Source organism: Macaca thibetana, chromosome 1, assembly GCF_024542745.1.
Source record: "Macaca thibetana thibetana isolate TM-01 chromosome 1, ASM2454274v1, whole genome shotgun sequence".
Taxonomy (NCBI): Eukaryota; Metazoa; Chordata; class Mammalia; order Primates; family Cercopithecidae; genus Macaca; species Macaca thibetana.
The window spans coordinates 216,390,535-216,403,635 of NC_065578.1; the positions used below are offsets into that span (position 1 = coordinate 216,390,535).

The 13,101-nt window shown below is 44.2% G+C and overlaps 1 protein-coding gene and 1 pseudogene across 6 annotated transcripts in view; one reads left to right on the forward strand and one right to left on the reverse strand.

Moving 5' to 3' along the window:
- EFCAB2 (EF-hand calcium binding domain 2) overlaps window positions 1-13,101 on the forward strand; it is a 483,350-nt gene that overhangs the window by 348,388 nt on the left and 121,861 nt on the right. For 4 of the 5 annotated variants that reach the window (XM_050785114.1, XM_050785124.1, XM_050785096.1 and 1 more), the window contains exon 1: window positions 2,962-3,085. In XM_050785114.1, coding sequence (XP_050641071.1) covers window positions 3,061-3,085 — 25 coding nt within the window. In that variant the 5' untranslated portion in view covers window positions 2,962-3,060. Of the gene's footprint in view, window positions 1-2,961; window positions 3,086-13,101 lie in introns of those variants that run through there. The other variant, XM_050785099.1, reaches the window with a different exon arrangement.
- Window positions 477-3,214, reverse strand: LOC126951165 (uncharacterized; annotated as a pseudogene). Its single transcript, XR_007724373.1, has one exon. The product of XR_007724373.1 is annotated as an uncharacterized LOC126951165 (transcript).

The window sequence follows — 13,101 nt, forward strand, 5'->3', positions numbered from 1 at the left end:
GAGAATGGCGTAAACCCGGGAGGCGGAGCTTGCAGTGAGCTGAGATCCGGCCACTGTACTCCAGCCCGGGTGACAGAGCGAGACTCCGTCTCAAAAACAAAACAAAACAAAAAAAAAAACCAAAACAAACAAAAAAAAAAACCTTGGCAGGGTCAGGGGATGGGGGAGTTAATTAACATATATTAAATATTTTTTTACTCACCCACACCTAGAGAAACAGTACTGTTTTAAATGTGCTGTAGGAGTTCAGAGAAATAATGATTAATGTGTTTTGGAATAATTACATAATAAAAAGCTTTGCTGAATACAGTTAGTTTTAAAAATATAAAAATACAGGGGGGTTTACAGAGAAATCTGTTCAACTCTTAAAATAATAATTTTTAATTTATATATGTTTATATAAGAATTCTATTTTATTGACATGAAATACTGGTACTTTTTTTTTGAGATGGAGTCTTGCTCTGTCATCCGGGCTGGAGTGCAGCGGTGAATCTCGGCTCACTGCAACCTCTGCCTCCCGGGTTCAAGCGATTCTTCTGCCTCAGCCTCCCCAGTAGCTGGGATTACAGGTGTGAGCCACCACACCTGGCTAATTTTTCTATTTTTAATAGAGGTGGGGTATTACCATGTGGGCCAGGCTGGTCTTGAACTCATGACCTGAAGTGATCCACCCGCTTGGGCCTCCCCAAGTGCTGAGATTATGCGTGAGCCACCGCACCTGGCCCAGTACTTTTACTGATGAGAAAACGTAATGTAAAAGGAAGGTCTGTCTTACACACAGTACGTGCTGAATCTGGGTCTTTTTTGAAAAAAAGTCATTGAGAAGACTTATTCCTATCTTAATTTTTAAGACATATATTACCAAACAGAAAAACTGTACTAGATACTGGGGATATATGAATGAATAATGCTGTTTCTGTCTTCAAGACCTTACTGTTTGGCAGGTGGAAACAAGTGAACGAACGAAAGCATTGCAAATCAATGTGGGAGGCTCTATGAGTATGGGGCCATAGAGGAAAAGGCTGAGAGGGAGAGCTTCAATTAGTAGGTGACTTCGCGAAGGTCATCCTGGCCAGGCACGGTGGCTCACACCTGTAATCCCAGAACTTTGGGAGGCCGAGGCAGGCGGCAGATCGCTTGAGCTCAGGAGTTTGAGAGCAGCCTGGGCAACAGGGGGAAACCCTGTCTCTACAAAAAATACAAAAACTAGCAGACATGGTGGCGCGAGCCTCTCCTCCCAGCTACTTGGGAGGTTGAGGTGGGAGGGTCACTTGAGACCGGGAGGCGGAAGCTGCTGTGAGCAGAGATCGCACCACTGCACTCCATCCCGGAGGACAGAGCGAGACCCTGTCTCGAAAAACAAAAGACAAAAACAAAAACAAAGACAGTCATCCTGCATGACAACCAGGAGGGGACAAATGTGTGTTTGTGGGAAGCTGAAATGATGGCGGGGGAGAGAGCAGAGAAAGACGCTCCAGAAAAAGGAAACTGTAAACAGCAGACGAAAAAGCATAGTGAATGAATAGCAAGCCTGAGACCAAACTTAGGGTTTCCTACACTTATTTCAAAGCCCTTCATTTATCTATATGGAGAGGGGGAGGCTTTAAACACAAATATTTAGATCATATTGACTGAGATGTAGATATAAATGAATGCTAATAATTACTTTTCGTTATTTTGGGGTGTTAAAAATTTACTGTACAAGACTGTATTCGTTTTAAGTATCTTCTAACATGAGCCATTTTGTAATGATTCAGTTGTTTATATTCAATTTCAGGCAGAATGCTGATCACAGCACCAAATGGGTATCTTCTACAGAAAAAGTTATTTTAATAAAAATATAGTCAGGATTTCCTGAGAGATTATAGAAACAGAATAAAAGCATTAAAACTGTTAAGTCATTAAATACGAGTACTTTGTATTTTGAAGGCTCTTAAAATTTAGTTTAGTTTATAAATTGCTTTTACATAACATATGCACTGAAATACCATTTAAGATTAGTTTTGAAAATGTGTTCGTTTGAACCACATCGTTAGGTATTTTATTCAAAGCTCTTTATAAAAAGAGCTTTACTATATTCCAGTATAAGTAAACTTGTCCTGAAAATAAGAAAAATTTAACCTCATGCTATGGCTGCAAAGTTTCCGGAAAGCAGGATTTAAAACTTCCATTGTAACTTTAACCAGCGGTCATGTCAAATTTCACAACTAAGAACATTTTAACGCATGTTAACACTGAGCACAACATGGGCACGTTTTTGTTGCTATGAGAACCTTCTATTTTGTATGAGACATTGCAGCCTTGACGACGCAATGTTTGTGCCTATTTTGCGCATGTTTTTCTACAGCTATTCCTCTCCTCTAGTAATAATAGTCGAATGGCTCTGGTTTCCTCTTGCGCCCGGCCCAGTTTTTCCGTTTCAGCTTAGTTGTCATAGGCTGTGCTGCCGCTTTCTCTGGGAAAGGACGGTGAGGACTGGACGGGAGAAACCGGGAGGGCAGGCGCGGCCGTTCTGCAGCAGCCGGGCCGATGGGAAGCGGGAGGAGGAGGTCGGGCCGCGGGCTGGTTCTGTCACCCCCTCCGGAGCCCAGCTCTTCACCTAGCTCTCCGGCGCTTTTCAAAATCTGCAGTTCACAACAAAAATCGAGCAACGCCACGTCGCACAAACAGGACAGGAGGGGCGAGGGTGTGTGCGCGCGCGTGCTGTCCCCAAATGGATGAGAAATAAGGGAAGGGGGGCTGGGGAGCGTGTGATGAAGTAACACTGCTAGGCCCGCGACTAGTCGGGCTCCGGCCTCGGGTCTGCAGGGACAAGGTTGGGGGCCGGGTGGCAGACGCGGCTTCTGGTCTTCCCCCAGCGCGAGGGTCGTGGCGGGAAGCGGGGACGCGGCGCGCGCTCGGAGCCTTCTCCCCGCCCCGCCCCGCCCAAGGGTCTTCCTCCCCCAGAATTCGGAGCGGCCCCTCCTCCAAGCCAGGCTCGCCGCGGGGCGCTGAGCAGGCCGGGACAGCGCGGCCGAGGTTATCGTTAGGCATCTCCCAGGCGACCGGCTCCGCAGCAAGATGGCGGACGAGAAAGACAGGGAAGGTAAGGTAGGGGCGACGGGGAGCCGCTGGCCTCGCCGCCCGCCGCGACACCGGGTCGCACGGGGAAGCGCCGGGTGGGGTGGGCCCTCGTCCATCTGGAGTCCCCAGCCGCAGGGAGAGGGTGGCCCGAGGAGGGGGCCACCCCGCAGCAGCAGCAGCAGCAGCCGCCGCCCTGCCCCCGTCCCCGCAGCCAGCCCGGCCTGCCGCTCCGCCCCGCCCCGCCTGTCTCCCCTCCTCCCGCCTGTCTCCCCTCCTCCCGCCTTCTTCTCCCTCCTCCCGCCTTCTTCGCCCTCCTCCCGCCGTCTTCTCCCTCCTCCCGCCCTGTTCTCTCTCCCCTCCTCTCGCCCTCCTCCCCCTCTTCCTCTCCTCCCGCCGCGTCCTCCTTCCCCCTCCCTCGGAGGCCGGGCCTCGGCTCCTGCGCGGGCTGCGCCGGAGGCGCCGGCAGGGGGTGCTGATAATGGCGTCGTTGTTCACTGTCGCGGGGAAGTCGTCGCCGCCTCCACACCCTCGCCGGGGGTCTCGGTGCCGCAGGTGCCACGCCCGTAGCTGTCCAGGCTGTGGGCCCCGGGGGGTGGCCTGGGTGAGGAGGAGTTCTGGCCGCCAGAATCTGGCGGGATCCTCTGTGTTGGCGCCGAAACCCCGCCCTGGCGCAGCCTGATGGCGTTCGCGGCCACCATTTTGCCTCCTTAATGAGGACGCAGGAGGACGGTCTGGAGGTCACCGCCGCTGCCTCCGAGCTTCCCGGTGCTCCGAAATGCCTGCCCCGCGGCCGGCTTGCGTCGCGCAACTGGCCTGGTGTCTTGTCTTAAAAAAAAAAAAAAAGAAAAAAAGACACACACCTAAACAGCAGTTTTAATAAAGATGAAAACCAAAATCTGGCGGAGACCTTGGAACCGCTCGCGGTCCCCGGGGGACCACCCAGCCCCGCGCGGTGGCCGCCTGCAGAGGCGGGACTGCGCTTCGAGGCTTAAGGTCGCCAGATCAGAGGCATCGGTGTGTTGCCTGTGCGGAGACGCCAAAAAGTGATTACGTTTATTTGCAAGACCTTTCATGTTTTCAATTCATGGTGTGATTAATGGTAGGATTAAAACCCGATCCTTGGTTACCATGCCCTTAGGTACTCAAAAATAATTGTGTTTGGTAGGTGGCAGAGTCACCCAAAAATATCCAAAAAGCCATAAAACAGTAAAGGTAAACAAGTAGGAAGTGAAAATATTCCTCCTTTGTTTTCTTTCTGGAGTGCTCAAAACACCCCCTCAAACCATTTTTCTCTGCACAGAACCAAGTGTGGTCAGGTTAACAGCTAATATTTACAAGGGAAGAAACGAATCCTGAGATATTTAGTCACTTGTTCCGGTGATCACAGAAAATCGGCGAAGACACACATGAAACTGTGCCAACGGTCTACCTATTGATAACAAGGATACTGTGATTTTTATATAATATTAATCCGAGAAGCCAGGATTATTTTATAGGTATTACTTTACAAAGGTGCCCTTGCATACAAAGAAAAGGGTAGTTTTAAAACTTTCCCTGAAAAATTGATGGCTTATTTTTATTTACCAAAAAAAAAAAAAAAAAGAAAAAAAAAAAAAGGAAAACCATTAGGAGATAAACTAGCAGGTAATTATGGATATTTATTTTCTTAAAAAAGGTTAGGTCAGCATGAGAAAAAACGCACTGGAGTATGGTACAAATACAGTATCGGTTTTTAAAATTGAGAGTTTTCCTGATTTTTCAGCTTTTGAACAATATTTTTCTATTTAAAATAAATTCAGAGAAACAATTCTGTTGATAACTCATAGAAGAAATAATCACTGTTAAAAGGTGGATGCCATTCATTCAGAATACATATATCTAATGCCATTATGTAGATAAGGCATTCATTCTACTTAGAACTTTGAAAGATACAAAGATGAAAAAGTCATTGTCTTTGCTTCCAAGAAAGGTGAGATCAGTAAGGGAGATGAGATATATACAAATGGGAGGGAATAGTTAACTGGGCTGAGTAGTCTCGGTCCCAACCACTGTGCTAGGTGTGTATCCTTGTAGTCCGTGGACAGCAGCCTGGACATCACTGGCTGTCCCCGACCTAGTGAATCAGTCTTCATTTTAACATGTCTGTGGGTGATTTGTATGTACATTAAAGTTTGAGAAGGCCGGGCGTGGTGGCACGCCCTGTAGTCCCAGCTACTCGGGAGGCTGAGACAGGAGAATCGCTTGAACTGAGGAGGCGGAGGCTGCAGTGAGCCAAGATCGCGCCACTGCACTCCAGCCTGGCGACAGAGTAAAACTCCGTCTCAAAAAAAAAAAAAAAAACAAAGTTCCAGAAGCACTCATATGCTATATCTCATTTATTGTTAACAGTTTTATGGATTAACTAGTTGCAGTTTGAAGGGTATTATGAAATAAAGGCATTTTGTCAGGGGATAAACTAAGTAGAGACTCACTTTGGTGATCTTTTAATGGAAATAGTCCATTACTATTTTGATTGCCAGCTACTGTATTTTGAATTTTCAGAAATTACATCTAACCAATTAGAATTGATTAAGTTTTGAGGATTCACTCAACTAAACTCATAAAAGACTGATGTGCAAGCCTGAATGATTTATTAATTTAAATAGGGGTATATACATTGACCCGCAGGCTGATTTTGGTAATGTAATATACTGTTTTATGGGTACTAAGCTTTGGGTAGTGTGAATTTGTATTTGATGACCATGGAATCACACAAAAGAAAGGATAATTTTGAAGGATGTGTTCATTACCCTGTAAGTTCCAAAAGGTCTGGGACCATTTCTGATCTGTTAATACTGAGTGTTGTGCAGAGTGCTTGGAACATGGTAGGTAATCAATAAATATTTGTTGAATTCAGAACATTTGAATTAATCGAAGACAGCTTATGTTTTAACCAAAGCATTCCTAGCTATTTCCCCCAAACTTATTCTATACCTGAAAGTACACAAAACTCGTTTTAGGTCTTTTTCCCTCTGCTTTAGCAGTAAGGTACATTCTTCTATTCCATCTGGCTCAACAAAACGTTTTGTTTCACAACGCCATGGTATTCACTAGCATGTCTTTAAGAAACAACTACAAAAAACCTCATTGTAGAAATACACGTATGTTTTAAATAGTTCATCTTTAATATTGAGATTTTTAAAAGTTCTAAAAGGGGAATAAGTTTCAGGGTACTCATCCTATCCACTCTTCTTCAAAATTTAGAAATTAACTTTGATAGAAGTATTGAGAATATTGATAAGAAAAATTACCTAAATTAGAAGGGGCTATTGTGCTCATAAAACTTTTCTCTAAGATTATGTACGTTGAAGTTGTTATAGTTATTTGTAGCATTTTTTGCTTTCATACAGTATAATTTATTTTTTCATAGATTAAAAATTATACAGAATTATATTAGCTAAAAGTTTAAATGTTAGAACCAAATTATTTTTAAAACCACTTTTTTAACTGAAAGAATAATGTTTGAAATGGGATAAAAAAATATTTTTGAAGTTTTATTATTTTTCCAAAGTTTCCTCAGCCAGAATATTTTTTGTTTTGTTCTTTCTTTTCCTTCTGTTTTGTTTTGTCTGTTTAAATGGAGAGTCAATGCAATTGTTGATTCTTTGGCTCCTTAAATCTTATTGTTTCTGTCTCTCAGAGAATTTTATATAGGACTGGAAGGATCTTCTGTTTGTAATTAGATTCCTGTCTAGGAAACAAACTGCTTAGGTATAAAATTCTAACTTTTGGCAGCCAGTGAGCTTTGGAAAGTATGTGAACTTTTTAGTAAGCTGCAGATATTAAAAGCTCACTCCAGGATTTACTATTTTGTTTGTATTAAACTATTCTTTGTTACTTTGCATGCTTTGATAACATTGCTTGAAAAAGTGCCTCTAATTCAATTATCAACTCCTAGATGGAGAAGGTTCTACAAGGTTTGTTGTTTTGTTTTTGATTTCCTTCATTGTGCCACTCTTTTGAAAACCCAACATTTGGAAATATAAAGTAAAAAACAGAAATTACAGGTGCCTATTACTTTATAAAAAGGGTTCCCTTAAATAACGTTGTTTTTTTTTTTTCTTCTTTTATTTTGAGACAGGATCTTGCTCTGTTGCCCAGGCTGGAATGTAGTGGCGCCATCACAGCTCACTACAGCCTCTACCTCCTGGGCTCAAGCGATCCCCCCACCTCAGCCTCTCGAGTAGCTGGGATTACAGGCGCAAGCCACCATACCCGACTAATTTTTTAAATGTGTAGAGACAGGGTTTCGCCGTATTGGCTAGGCTGGTCTCAAACTCTTGAGCTCAAGTGACCTGCCTCCCTCGGCCTCCCAAAGTGCTGGGATTACAGGCATGAGCCACCTTGCCTAGCCTCATAGTAGCTGTTGATAGTATAGAGTGTAGTCTGTGGGACGGCACAAAGGTTGAGCTTTGAAGTAAGCCTTGAATTTGAATTCCGTTTTCCCCAAGCTCTAATTATCTGATCTTAGCCGAGATGCTAAACCTAAGTAGCTTCAGGTTCCTCAGATGTGAAGTGGGGATAATTATACCCCAATGTTTCACAATGCAATGGGGACAATGTTTTCTTACTCATTTTACATCCCCAGCACCTACCACAGTGCCTAGCATCAAAGGAATGCTGAGGCCGGCTCACACCTGTAATCCCAGCACTTTGGGAGGCCGAGGCAAGTGGATCACTTGAGGTCAGGAGTTTGAAACCAGCCTGGCCAGCATGGCGAAATCTCGTCTCTACTAAAAATACAAAAAGTGAGCCGAGTATGGTGGCGTGTGCCTGTAATCCCAGCTACTCAGGAGGCTGAGGCAGGAGAATCGCTTGAACCCAGGAGGTGGAGGTTCCAGTGAGCTGAGATCGCACTACTGCACTCCAGCCTGAGTGACAGGGCGAAACTCTGTCTCAAAAAAAAATAAACAAATAAGTAAATAAATAAAGTAAAATAAAGGAATGCTGAATAAATGGGAAGGAAAGTGTTTGGTACATATCTAGCGAATTAGTAATTATTAGTTATCTGCTTAACATAAAACATAGGAGTTGGCCAGGCGTGGTGGCTCCTGCCTGTAATTCCAGCACTTTGGGAGGCCGAGGTAGGCAGATCACCTGAGGTCAGAAGTTTGAGACCAGCCTGACCAACATGGTGAAACCCTGTCTCTACCAGAAATAAAAAAATCAGATGGGTGTGGTGGTGGGTGCCTGTAATCCCAGCTACTCTGGAGGCTGAGGCAGGAGAATCGCTTGAACGTGGGAGATGGAGGTTGCAGTAAGCCTAGGTTGCACCATTGCACTCCAGCCTGGGCAACAGAGCAAGACTCCGTCTCAAAACAAAAAAACAAATAAAACATAAAAATTAAGAAAACTTTAAGTCTTACCAATTGGGATCATACATAATGCATTCCTGCATATTTCTGGGGTAATTTAATAGGTTTTCTTCCTGTCTTAGACCAATATAAATATCCAGTTAAGACTAACAAAAGAAGAAAACTAGCTTTTTGAAGCCTAATTTGTTTCCTCTTATTCAGAATAAAACAAAATTTGAAGAAAAACTGGACTGAAATTTGTTTTTGTACTGATTTATAAAATTTACAAAAATGTCTCAAGAATAGTCATAAATTTAAAGATCAAATGGACAGTGAGGGCCTGGCGCGGTGGCTCAAGCCTGTAATCCCAGCACTTTGGGAGGCCGAGACGGGTGGATCACAAGGTCAGGAGATCGAGACCATCCTGGCTAACATGGTGAAACCCCGTCTCTACTAAAAATGCAAAAAATTAGCCGGGCGAGGTGGCCGCGCCTGTGGTCCCAGCTACTCGGGAGGCTGAGGCAGGAGAATGGCGGGAACCCGGGAGGCGGAGCTTGCAGTGAACTGAGATCCGGCCACTGCACTCCAGCCTGGGCGACAGAGCGAGACTCCGTCTCAAAAAAAAAAAAAAAAAAAAAAACAAATGGACAGTGAGATACTACCTCACGCCTATCAGCAAAAGTCCCCCAAATAATAAGTATTGGTGAGGATGTGGAGAAATTGGAACCCTTGTGGACTGTTGTTGGCAATGAGAAATGGTGCAGCTACTATGGAAAGTGGTATGGCGGTTCCTCAAAAAGTTAAAAATCGAATTACCATTTGACCCAGCAATTCCACGTACGGCTATATATCCAAAATAATTGAAAGCAAGGTCTTGAAGAGATATTCGCACAACATGTTCATGGCAACAGTATTCACCACAGGTAGAAGGTGGAAGCAGCCCAGGCGTCCGTCAGCAGATGAATGCGCAGACGCAGTGTGGTGTGTACATGCCGTGAAATCTGACTCCGCCTTCGAAGGAGGAAATCCTGACACATGCCACCACTTCAGTGAACCTGAAAGACATTATGCCAAGTGAAATAAACCAGTCAAAAGGACAAGTACTCGATGATCCCACTTACATGAGATACCTGGAGAAGTCACATTTGTGCAGACAGAAAGTAGATTGCTGGCCGGGCGCGGTGGCTCAAGCCTGTAATCCCAGCACTTTGGGAGGCCGAGACGGGCGGATCACGAGGTCAGGAGATCGAGACCATCCTGGCTAACACGGTGAAACCCCGTCTCTACTAAAAATACAAAAACTTAGCCGGGTGAGGTGGCGGGCGCCTGTAGTCCCAGCTACTCGGGAGGCTGAGGCAGGAGAATGGCGTGAACCCGGGAGGCGGAGCTTGCAGTGAGCTGAGATCCGGCCACTGCACTCCAGCCTGGGTGACAGAGCGAGACTCCGTCTCAAAAAAAAAAAAAAAAAAAAAAAAAAAAAAAGAAAGTAGATTGCTGGTTGCCAGGGGCTGTGAGGAGGGGAAATGGGAAGTTGTTTAAGGAGTATAGAGTTCCAGTTTTGCAAGATGAAAAGAGTTCTGGAGATTGGTTGCACGGCAGAGTGAATGTACCTAACACTGCTGAACTAACTATACGGTTAAAACTGGTTAATACAGTACATTTTACATTATGTATATTTTACCACATTTTAATAGAAAATGTTGAGTACATTCAGAATGAAAAAAATGGTACATTGCTTCTCAAAGGCAATTTGGAAATTTGTATTAAAGAATAAATGATGATGGCTAGGCAAGGTGGCTCACATCTGTAAACGCAGCACTTTGGGAGGCTGAGGTAGGAGGATTACTTGAGACTGGGAGTTCGAGACCAGCTTGGGCAACATAGTGAGACCTTCTCTTTGCTAAAAAAAAAAAAAAAAAAATAGTAATAAAGAAGTCGGGGGTCTCCTCTCTCGGCTTTGGAGCCCCCTCCCTCTGTCTCTACAGGGAAGTTTCTTCCTTCTCCCTTCTTGCCTATTAAACTTTCCATTCCTTAAAACTAAAATAATAATAATAATAAAAAGTGATGTCCACATGCTTTGAGCTTTAATATACTTCTGGATATTTATTCTTAGAAATATATTCTGGGCCAGATGCGGTGGCTCACGTGTTTGATCCCAGAACTTTGGGAGGCCGAGGCGGGTGGATCACGAGGTCAAGAGATCGAGACCATCCTGGCTAACACGGTGAAACCCCATCTCTACTAAAAATACAAAAAATTAGCTGGGCGTGGTGGCTGGCGCCTGTAGTCAGCTACTCAGGAGGCTGAGGCAGGAGAATGGCATGAACCTGGGAGGCGGAGCTTGCAGTGAGCCGAGATCACACCACTGCACTCCAGCCTGGACAAGACTCCATCTCAAAAAAAAAAAAAATATATATATATATTCTGAAAAGAATAAAAAAAGCTATAAGCACAAAATGATCAATGTAAAGTTATCTTTAAATCTGAAAATATAGATAAAATTTGCATGTCCAACTAATGGGGTATACAAAATAAATTGTTGTATGTCGACTTGTTGAGTTGCAGCCAAATATATAAAAATTATATGTGTAAATGGGTAAGGACTACATGGGGAAGCCCAGGAGATGATGGTAGCAGGGTGATTAGACTTTTAGGGGCACTTATTTTTAAAATCTCATTTTAATGTCAGGTCTACAAAACTTTAAAAACCCACTTAAATATGATAATTAAAAATTATTCTTACCCACTTGTGAAAGTGTGTTTACCAGATCTTGTACTTGACAATACTTTGTAAACCTCTAGTATGGATTTTATAGATATTAAGAGTGTAAAAAAGTAATTTTAGTTTATATTTTTATTTTTTAAGAGATGAGGTCTAGGTCGGGCGCAGTGGCTCACGCCTGTAATCCCAGCACTTTGGGAGGCCAAGGCGGGCAGATCGCCTGAGGTTGGGAATTCAAGACCAGCCTGACCAACATGGAAAAACCCCAGCCTCTCTATTAAAAATACAAAATTAGCCAGGCGTGGTGCCACATGCCTGCTATCCCAGCTACTCGGGAGGCTGAGGTAGGAGAATCATTTGAACCTAGGAGGTGGCGGTTGTGATGAGCCGAGAGCGCCACTGCACTCCAGCCTGGGCAGCGAGCGAAACTCCATCTCAAAAAAAACCCAGAAAAAAAGAGACAAGGTCTCACTCTGTCACCCTGGCCAGGGTGCAGTGGCTCGATCACTGTAGCCTCTACTTTCTGGGCTCGAGTGATCTTCCCACTTTGGCCTCCCAAGTAGCTAGGACTACAGGGGCGTGACGCTGTGCCCAGCTAACATTTTTATTTTTGGTAAAGTTAAGATCTTGCTTTGTTGCCCAGGCTGGTCTCAAACTCCTGGCCTCAGGCATTCCTCCCACCTTGGCCTCCCAAAGTGCTGGAATTACAGGCTTGAGCCACCACATCTGGCCCATAATTTTATTTTTTTAAAATGCACTAGTAAAATTGGGAGTTTAAAAACCTGGGCTAGAATTTGGACATTGCCTTTTTTTTTCTTTTTAAGATTTTGCTTGTTAGTGTCAATTTATCTGACCTTTGGTTTGAAGAATTTCCATCTAATGAGGAAGACAGGCAGCTAAGGAGATAATGATACAATAATGTGATAAATGCTATGATAGTTGCACATATATGATGATTGGGTGCCCGGGGAGAGCCACCTGATTCACACACACCCTGTTTAAATTATAGCCACTTTTTATTCCCTCTCATAGCTGGTTTTTTTTTTCCTCTTTCTTTCTATATTTTGTAGTTACCTGTAGATGTGTCGTTTGATGTCTGCTTCTCCTTCTAGACTCTTCCAAAAGGATAGGGATCATGCTCATGCTGTTATTTGCTGTTATATACCCAGAGCATGGCATATAGCTCAGTATTTGCTGAATGTTGAATAAAAGTTGCCTTTCTGAAGGAGATAACCGAAGCTTATCCTTTTTTTTTTTTTTTGAGATGTAGTCTTGCTCTTGTCGCCCAGGTTGGAATGCAATGGCATGATCTTGGCTCACTGCAACCTCTGCCTCCTGGGTTCAAGCACTTCTTATGTCTCAGCCTCCCAAGTAGCTGGGATTACAGGCGTGTGCCACCATGCTGGGCTCATTTTTTTGTATTTTTAGTAGAGACGGGATTTCACCATGTTGGCCAGGCTGGTCTCGAACTCCTGACCTCAAATGATCCGCCTGCCTTGGCTTCCCAAAATGCTAGGATTACTGGCATGAGCCACTGTGCCTGGCCTAATTTTTGTATTTTTAGTAGAGATGGGGTTTCACCATGTTGACCAGGCTGGTCTGGAACTCCTGAACTCAAGTGATCCATCTGCCTCAGCCTCCCAAAGTGTTGGGATTACAGGTGTGAGCCACGGCTCCCAGCCCCAAGCTTATCTTGAAGGTATAATGGCCCAGAGAACAAGTAGGGGATGGCTATTTCACAAAAAGAAGAAATAACATACTTGAAATCGTGAAGATTCAATATGCCTGAAATTTAGGATAGGTTAGGAGATGTGGGAGTTTTTATTCTTAAAGCATTGGTGAGTGATTAAAAGTTTTTAACAAGACGGGAGGCTGAGGCAGGATAATCACTTGAACCCGGGAGTTGGAGGTTACAGTGAGCCAGGATGGCGCCACAGAACTCCAACCTGGGTGACAGAATGAGACTGTTTAAAAAAAAAAAAA